Here is an 8,851-nt window from a genome sequence, read left to right as displayed (position 1 = left end):
TACAAAGCTCCGCTCCCCCACCCCCAAGCCCCCACTCCCGTTTTTTGGCCGTTGTTGCCGCTTAGGGGAGAGACCCTCCCATGCCCCCCGCCCCTCAAGGCCACCCACTGCCCCGACGGCCCGAGGAGGGGGGCGCAGGGGACTGCACAGAGGTGCGCGCCGAGTGCACACGTTCGGGTTTATTACAAAAATTAGAGCTCTCGTGACCTTCCCCCGGCGCCGGGGGGTGTCCACTCCACCCCGCGTCCCCCCTCCCCGGCCTCGGCCTCGCTCCTCCACCAGGATCATCCTCGGGGTGTGTGCCCCACCCCGGGAGGAGTCGGGGTTCAGCTTGATGCGGGTCAGGGAGGGGCACATCCTGCCCGTCTGCTGCTGGTGCCCCCCTTCACAGTCAGCCTCGGTCTGGGGTTGGGGGGCAGCCCTTGGCGGTGGCACCCGGAATAGCCCCGGGGGTCCTGGGTACTGCTGGAGACTGTCAGGGGTCAGCCCCGGGTGCTGCTTCCACGCTCCCCCAGCAACCAGTAAGTCCTGAGCTTGCCCTTGCCCTGGGGAGAAAAGGGGGGCGTTAGGGGGGCACTGCCCCAGGGTTTGGGGCACATACGAAGACTCGTCCCATGGGTGGGGTGCAGGGGAGGGGGACGCAGAGGTGCAAAGGTGAGTGGTCCCCAATGGGGCAGCCATGGAGGGGGTTGCTCAGGGCAGGGGGGGGGGGTGTCTGGTGCCTCACCTTCATCTCCACATCACCTCGCAGCTCCAGCTCGAAGCAGCCAAACTCCTCCAGCACAGCCTTGGTCACCGCTGAGATGTGGATCTTCAGTGCTGCGGGAAGTGTCCAGCCCAGCCCAGATGGCACCCATGGGTGTGCAGTCCCAACAGCACCCATGGGTGTCCAACCCAGCCCAGATGGCACCCGTGGGTGTCAAGTCCCAGTCCCAGCAGCAACCCTGGGTGCCTGGCCCGCCCTCACCTTCCCCGTGGGACTCCATGCGCGAGGCTGTGTTCACTGTGTCCCCGAAGAGGCAGTACCTTGGCATCTTGAGACCCACGACGCCGGCGCAGACAGGTCCTGTAGGACACCCAGAGAGCCCCCAGCCCTGAGGGCCACAAGTCCCGACCCAGGCCCCCTTGCTGGGGGCTCCCAGTGTCCCTCTGCGTGCTGGTGTCCCCTCCCCTGTCCCTGGGGTCTACAGAAGCACTGGGTGCCCTGGCCATGTGAGTGCCATGTGTCCCCTCCCCACTGCCCCCTGTGGATGCCATGCCCCTCCCCACTGCCCCCTGTGGACCATGCCCCCTCCCCACCCACCCGTGTGGATGCCGATGCGCAGCTTGAGCTGCTGCTGCGGGCGGTGGCGGATGCGGAAGGAGCGGACGGCGTCCAGCAGCGCCAGGGCCATGCGAGCGACCTCCCTGGCGTGTAGCTTCCCATTGCGCACCGGCAGCCCTGACACCACCATGTAGGCGTCCCCGATGGTCTCCACCTGTGGGGAGGGTACTGGTAGGAACACGCCAGGGGTGCCAGGACGCTGGCTCCAGGGTGCCCAGCATGACCCACGGTGCACCTGTGTCCGTGTGTTCGTCCATGGCTACGTGTCCATCCAGGACCATGTTTCCGTGTGCGTCCACGTGTCCACCCGTGTCTGTGTGTGTCCCTGCATGCCCATGTCCCTGTGTCCATCCATGCCCATGTCCCTGTGTCTATCCATGCCCATGTCTGCCCCTGTGTCCCTGCTGTGCTCACCTTGTAGACGTCGAAGTTGTCGATGATGGCATCGAAGCAGGTGTAGAGGTCGTTGAGCAGCGTCACCACCTGCATGGGAGTGCTCTGTGCCGACAGGGCGGTGAAGCCAACGATGTCGCTGAAGTAAATGGTGACGCTGTCGAAGGCCTCGGCCTGCACTGTCTCCCCCCTCTTCAGCTGCTCTGCCACCGAGCTGGGGGGTGCAGGGGCTGGGTGAGGGGGATGGACAAAGCTCCCCTCACCCCTCCCCAGGGCCATGGTGTCCCCAGCTTCCAGTTATACCAGGAGGTCCTGGGGGTCTCCCGCCCTCTGAGGACACCCAACCCTGAGCTATGATGGGGGTCTGGGGTCATCCCTGGCTCCTTTAGGTACCCCAAGTCCCAAAGAGCCACCACAGAGGGTCTTTGATGTCTCCATTCTTTCATGTACTCCTAGCCCCAAACCACATCAAGAGGGGTGGTCCTTGGGCTCCCTGGACTCTTCAGCCGCCTGAACCATGCAGCAGCCTGGGAGGTCCTCAGCCCCAAGTCATGCAGAGGACCTTGGTGTCCCCAGCTCCTTCGAGCAACCCAAGCCATGCAGGGCACCCACAGAGGACCCATGCCTGGGTCAGGCAGGGCATGCTTGTGTGATGCCTGGGGGTCCCCAGCAGTGTCAGGGCACCCAGAGGTTCCCTTTCAGTGCTCACTGGGGCAGGATCTGGTAGAGCAGAGCCTCAGCCTTGCGCTTCTCCTCCAGGTAGGCCTGGGTCCGCTCCTCCACCAGCTCCTCCAGGTTGTTGGCATACTGCTCCATGCGCGACAGGAGGTTGTCCAGGATGTTGCTGCTGCTCTCCCTGCGGGCAGGGGGTGAGCACCCACCCAGGGACCCCTCCTGGGGTCACCCCTCACCCGCGGGCTTGCGAGAGGGGGAGGTACCTGTTGAACTTGCGGAGCTGGACCTTGATCTGGTTGAAGTCAGGGCGCTCCAGGACGTCCTCTGCCCAGCAGTGCTGCATCAGCTGCCCCAGCTCCTCCATGTGGACGCCGACGTTGGCCGAGGGGCGGAAGCTGGGGCGCTCCCCACCCTTCACCCGCTCGATGATCTCTGCGGAGCCGAGCGCCCGTCAGAGGGGCCGACCACCCTCCGCAGCCCCCTGGCACCATCAGCTCAGCCCTTCCGCTCACCCTTGGGGCTCAGGTCCATGCCCTCCAGGTAGAAGACGCCGCTGCGCAGGGCGATCTCCTGCAGGATGATGCCGAAGCTGTAGACGTCTCCCTTCTGCGTGCCGCGGGCCGGCGGCGACTCCATCCGCAGCAGCTCCGGCGCCGTCCACAGCTTCTCTGCGCGGCACCGAGGAGGGGCTCAGGCCAGGCAGCGGCCCCGGCAGGGCCATCTCCCGGTGGGGCTGGGCACGGGCAGGGTGCTGCTCACTGGCGAAGAGTGCGTGGGAGTCGTCGCCCTCGGGGGCCAGGCGGAAGCTCTCCAGCCCATAGTCGGTGATCTTCAGCACGAAGCGGCTGTCGACCACGCAGTTGGAGGACTTGAGGTTGCCGTGGGACACGATGACGCCGTTGTGCAGGAACTGCATCCCCTGCCGGGGGGGGAGCAGGTGGAGCAGGGTTAGACTGGATCTTGGGAAGAAGTTCTTCAGTGCCAGGGTGGGGAGGCTCTGGCACAGGCTGCCCAGAGAGGCTGTGGATGCCTCCTGCCTGGGGGTGTTCAAGGCCTTGAGCAGCTGAGTCCAGCTGAGAGGTGTCCCTGGGCATGGCAGGGTTGGAGGAGATGAGCTCTGAGGTCCCTTCCAACCTGAGCCATGCTGTGATTTTATGACCTGGTTGAGTTGTTCACCCACACTGGGCATGGGGGAGCCCCACGGGACCTGGGTGCCTAGTGGGAGGCAGCTCATACCTTGACGATGTCGTGGGTGAGGGAGTAGCGAAACATCCAGTCCAGCGTGATGCTCTCGTTCTCCAAGATGTCCTGGGCACACAGGGATGGCTCATCACCATGGAGGGTGCCAGGATGGGGTACAGCATCCCCCTGCCTGCTGCAGCCACTGCCCTGCCACCCTGGCCACCAGCAGAGCAGCTCTGAGCAGCCTCAGCACTGGGTGATGGGCACCATGAAGCCCTGTGGCTGGGTGATGAGCACCATGAAGCCCCAGCACTGGGTGATGAGCACCATGAAGCCCTGTGGCTGGGTGATGAGCACCATGAAGCCCCAGCACTGGGTGATGGGTACCATGAAGCCCTGCTGGTGGGTGCTGGGCACCATGAAGCCCCAGCACTGGAGGAAGAAGCTGCAGCTCAGTACCTGCAGGCTCCCCCGCGGGCAGTACTCGGTCAGGATGCAGATGTTGGGGGGGTCGGTGCAGGCCCCGATGAAGCGAGTCAGGTGTTCATTTTGGACGTCCCGCATCTGAAGTGGAGCAGCCCAGGGACCCAGGCTCAAGCTGTGCCCCACCTCACCCCGGGCACCCCCATCCCCCTGCCCAGCACCAGGCCAGCACCTACATGCTTCAGCTCGAACAGGACCTTGCGAGTCAGCTCGATTCGCTTGCGGCTGAGGTGCTTCACGGCCACCAGGTTGCCCTGGGGAGACACAGGGTGATGGTGCCCAGCAGCGTGATGCTGGGTGAAGCCCCAACACTGGGTGATGGGCACTACGCAGCCCTGATGTTATGTGATGGGCTCTATGAAGCCCTGAGGTGGGTCAAGAGGCCCTGTAAAGCCCCAGCCTCAGGTTGATAGTCACAACACAGACCCAGCACTGGGTGAGGGGCACCCTGGAGCCCTGATGTAGGTTGATGGGCTCCATGAAGCCCCAGTGCCAGGTGCTGGGCTCCAGGAAGCCCTGCCATGGGTTGCTAGGCCCTGTGAAGCCTGGTGGGTGGTGGATGCCCAGCACTGCTCCCCTCTACCTTGTAATACGCAGTCTTGGCATAGACCTGGAACTGCCCCTCTGTGGTCATCAGTGAGCCATAGTTGGAGCCCCTCTGGGGGAAGGGACATGGAGTGAGGCTGGTCCCTGGTCCCTGCCAGGCAGCAGGGCTGGGGGCAGGGTGGGTGCTCACCAGGGACAGGGTGAGTTTGCTGCCAGCACTCCGGAGGTGCTTCTCCAAGGTGCTCATCTGCACATCCTCCCAGCGGACACGCCACAGCTCGGCCGCCAGCTCCTTCTCCAGCTGCAGCTTCCTGCGCCGGGAGGGCAGGGTGAGACCCCCAGCCTGTGTCCCCCCACCTCTGGGGACAGCAGCACAGCCTCAGGGTCACCCTCCCCGACCCCAGCACCCCACCTGTAGATGAAGAAGGAGGCGATGGTGATGGCCAGGAGGAACAGGCTGACCACGAGGGACAGGACCTCCAGGGGGGACAGGCTGGCTGCACAGAGAGGAGGGTGGTGAGGGGCTGGTGGGTGCCCAGGGTGGAGGTCCCACGTCGTGTCCCCACTGGCACCACTCACCTTTGTGGCACAGAGGGTCGCTGTTTTCGAAGCCACAGGGGGGGACGTCAGAGGGTACCACATTCCCTGGCCAGTGGATCTCACGGCCTGGCACCATCTGGATCTTCTTGGTGGTGCCATTGTAATTGGCCACAATCTTGGAGGAAGCAGATCAGAAATGGGTGGGAAGAGAGCCCTGGCCACCCCACGGGTCCAGGTGCCCCCACGGTAGAGCTCACCTGGAAGTCCCCCTGGGTGGGGTCCATGTCCCAGAGGGAGTAGTCGCTCTCCCGGTCCCCATTCTCGTCGATCTTCAGGAAGCCAGTGACACCTGGGGACAGATGGTGGAGGTCTGGAGGGGACACCAAGGACCCCAGCCCATGGGTGGAGGCTTGGATCCCAAACCAACATCCTGGGAGACGGGCAGGTGGGCACCTGGCAGGCAGCATCCTGTGGGGCTGGGGACACGGACAGGAACAGGAGCAGGGGCAGAAACAGAGGCAAGGGCAGGGGCAGAGACAGGGGCAGGGGCAGGGCAGGGGCAGGGGCAGAGACAGGGGCAGGGGCAGAGACAGGGGCAGGGGCAGAGACGGGCAGGGGCAGAGACAGGGGCAGGGGCAGGGCAGGGGCAGGGGCAGGGCAGGGGCAGGCTGGAGCTGACCGTAGAAGGTTCGGTTCCACATCTGGCGCGTGACGGCCGAGGCGTTGGTGGCAGAGCCTCCCTGCTCCAGCGTCTCGTTGACAGCCTGGGCGTAGAGCAGGACCCCATCATGGAAGGCAGCCGCGATGAAATTCATCTGGGGGCCACAGAGAGGGCTCAGGGATGGGGTGCAGCCAGGGGTCCCTCACCTCCAGCAGCTCCAGGCCATCCTGCAGCTCCTCATCCCCAGCAGCTCTGGCTCCAGGCTGTGTCCCCTTGCCCCAGCTCCACTCCATGAGCTCCAGCAGCTCCAGCTCCATTCCGTGTCCCCAGCTTTTGTATCCCCCAGCAGCTCCAGCTCCATCCCACATGCTCTTGTCCCCTGCTCCACCTCCTGTCCCCCAGCAGCCCCAGCTCCCTCCTGTGCCCCACCAGTTCCATGCCCTGTGTCTCACCAAGCCATCCTTCATGGAGAAGTTGAAGTGGGTGAGTGCCTCCTCCTTCAGCCGTGCCAGGAAGGGTCGGTACTCAGGGTTCTCAGGCTCCTTGTAGGTGATGATGGTGACAGCCTGGGGTGGGGGAGAGTGGCTGGCAGTGGAGCCAACTGGACCCCCCTGGGGACAGGGACTCTGCCTGCTCCCCATGATGGGGGGGTGGGTGCCCATGAGCATGAACATGCATGTGGTGGGTGCCTGTGGCCACACGTACGAGGTGGGTGCCCAGGGCTCACCTCGAAGGCTTGCCGGGCACTGGCATCATGGCGGTCCCCTCGCTTCCAGGGCCGCTGGGGCTCGGGGAAGTGGCTGCCCTGCAGGCTGGCCCCGAAGATGTCGATGTAGAAGAAGGCGAAGTCCCCACGGGTCAGTCCCTCGCGCCCTGCCTGCAGCATCAGTTCCCGCAGCGTCTCCGGGGCACAGCACACGTAGACAACTGCCCGGGGAGAGATGGCACCTGAGAACAGACCCATCCCCAGGGCACCCCAAGACCCCAACCCAGCACCCCCAGTTAACCTGCGACGCAGGAGGGTCGCGTGGTGGCTCATGCCAGAAGGAACTTCGGGAGCAGGAGACCCTGGACCCCACTGCCTGCCTGCCCCAGCCCTGTGCCCTGCCCGTCTGTGCCCTTTGCTGCGGGCGCCAGGCCGAGGTTTCCTGTTTTCCCGACTCTGTTTCCTCCTCCCTGTGGCCCAGATCGCAGCAAAGATTGATTCCTGGTGGGTGCCGCCTGCCCCATTTCCATGGTCCCCTTGACACAGGGTCATGGTGCCAGCGCAACCCCAGGGTGATGCTCATTACAGAGGCACAGCCCTGGCACCCGCCAGGACCCCAAAATAGCACCTGCCAAGGCTGAGCAGCAAGATGGTGAGGCTGGCGACAGGCCGGATGCCACCCACCCAGTGCCAGCCCTGCTGGCACCCGCTTCCCCGGTGCCACCCCGCATGGTGACAGAGGCAGCCTGGGGTGGAGGGGAGCAGGGCAGGCAGCCATGCTCAGCTGCTCCTGGTGGGCACGACACGGGGTGGGGGTGCAGGGGGTCAGCAAAGGAGTGTGTGGATCTGGCACAGCTGTGGTCACCTGCGTGCTGCCACCAACACCCAGGCACAGACCTGTGCTGCCAGGAACACTCGGGCACAGACCTGCACACCTGACTACTGTCCCAACACTCGGGTACTGCCACCCACACCCAGGCACGACTGCATTCACCCAAGTGCTGCCATCAACACCCGGGCACGGACCTGAGCACTCCCGGGCACTGCCACTCACAGCCGGGCACAGCTGTGCTCACCCGCGTGGAGCTGTGTAGAGCTGTTCCCAACCTTTCCCAGCCGTGCTGCCGTGACCACGCGGGCAGAACCGGGCACACCCGCGTGGGGCTGGGCACCGCCACTCAGCGCCACGGAGAACCGCTCCATGGAGAACCACCAAGCTCATCCCTGCCGGCACCCTGCTCCCATCGCTCCGTCCCCTCTCGCCGTGCCGGTAACCGGCCAGACACCCCCCCACCCGTGCGTGTCCCCCCAGCACCACTCACTGCGCCCCTTCTGCTTGATCTCCTGGATGATGAAGGAGAAGTTGCCGCCGTCGCGGAACACGACGTCCATGACGGTGAGGTTGCGCAGGGTGGGCAGCTGGACGTAGAGCCCCTCGGCGGCGAAGAAGCAGGGGCGGTCGTCCACCTTCTCGTCCCAGTACACCAGCAGTGCCCGGCGCGTCCAGTTGAAGCGGCGGTGCAGCTGCACGCCCAGCTCGCCCAGTTTGCGGTGGCTGGGGCCGGCGCGGGTGGTCAGCCCGAACTGCTCCTGCTTGTCGTCGAAGCCGTGGGCTTCGGCGCCCGCCGTCACCAGTGGAAGTCGCCAGTGGGTGGTGAACCGGGCGACCGGTGCCGCCGTGTAGACGCAGCCGGGTCCCAGGAAGGCGGCAGGGTGATGAGCGAGCCGCAGGTCAACGGCGGCCAGCGGCGCGGCCATTTCGGAGCAGACCCCGTGCCGGTCCTCGCTGCTCCCGAAAACCCAGCGCAGGGTGAAGCCAGGTAACAGATCGGGCCGGGCGTTAACGGCAGCGACTGCCAGCCGCACCGCCGGCCCCACGCGTGGCCAAGCCCACGGGTAGGTGAGGTTACGTTCGGGCAATACCACCGCAAGAGTCAAGGCGGTCGTCCCGGTTGTCGCCGCCACCGTCACCGCGCCGCAGAGCACGGCCAGCACCGCCAGCATCGCCCACGAAAAGTGGCTTTTCCCACCCCCCACCCCCCCCACGCCACCACCACGGGGCTGAGCCCTTCCTTCCCCCCCCCCCCCTCCCCGGTGACACAAAGGCCGTTATCATCCACACCGAGCTTAACTCCTTCCTGTCCGCCCCCCCCCCCCCCCCGCCCCGCCAGCCGCCGAGGTCCGGGAGGGAGGGAGGATGGGGCCGCCCGGTGGTGGGTGCCGAGATCCCCACCCGGGCAGTGGGGAGAGAGGAAGCTGAGGCCGGACAAACTCATCAGCGGGCAGTTTGTTGCCGCGCAGCACGGGTCTTCGGCCCCACGAAGGTCCTCCGAGCCTCCTG

The 8,851-nt window shown here is 65.5% G+C and overlaps 1 protein-coding gene across 1 annotated transcript; it reads right to left on the bottom strand.

Annotated features, from left to right (window-relative positions):
- Positions 1 to 239: 239 nt before the first annotated feature.
- NPR1 (natriuretic peptide receptor 1) lies at positions 240 to 8,514 on the bottom strand. The gene is made up of 21 exons (XM_054396946.1): positions 7,833 to 8,514; positions 6,532 to 6,731; positions 6,257 to 6,370; positions 5,823 to 5,958; positions 5,401 to 5,492; positions 5,183 to 5,318; positions 5,016 to 5,100; positions 4,794 to 4,914; positions 4,641 to 4,715; positions 4,234 to 4,311; positions 4,034 to 4,138; positions 3,629 to 3,700; positions 3,152 to 3,311; positions 2,905 to 3,060; positions 2,656 to 2,824; positions 2,427 to 2,573; positions 1,739 to 1,931; positions 1,304 to 1,478; positions 968 to 1,066; positions 728 to 819; positions 240 to 545 (listed from the first exon to the last, which is right to left on the bottom strand). The coding sequence occupies exons 1-21, from the start codon at positions 8,512 to 8,514 to the stop codon at positions 483 to 485; spliced, it is 3,150 nt and encodes a 1,049-aa protein (XP_054252921.1). The 3' UTR covers positions 240 to 482.
- Positions 8,515 to 8,851: the final 337 nt, after the last annotated feature.

This window comes from Indicator indicator, chromosome 40 (assembly GCF_027791375.1).
Source record: "Indicator indicator isolate 239-I01 chromosome 40, UM_Iind_1.1, whole genome shotgun sequence".
In the NCBI taxonomy this organism is placed as follows: Eukaryota; Metazoa; Chordata; class Aves; order Piciformes; family Indicatoridae; genus Indicator; species Indicator indicator.
The sequence above is the reverse complement of the archived record's forward strand: the minus strand, read 5'-3'. Positions and strand labels throughout refer to the sequence as shown.

Coding starts and splice junctions, on each gene's coding strand:
- NPR1 (XM_054396946.1), bottom strand. CDS start 8,514: ATGCTGGCGGTGCTGGCCGTGCTCTGCGGCGCGGTGACGGTGGCGGCG. Junction 5,959..6,256: donor TCTCCATGAAGGATGGCTTG/GTGAGACACAGG, acceptor TGTGGCCCCCAG/ATGAATTTCATCGCGGCTGC. Junction 1,067..1,303: donor GCGCATCGGCATCCACACGG/GTGGGTGGGGAG, acceptor GGTGTCCTACAG/GACCTGTCTGCGCCGGCGTC.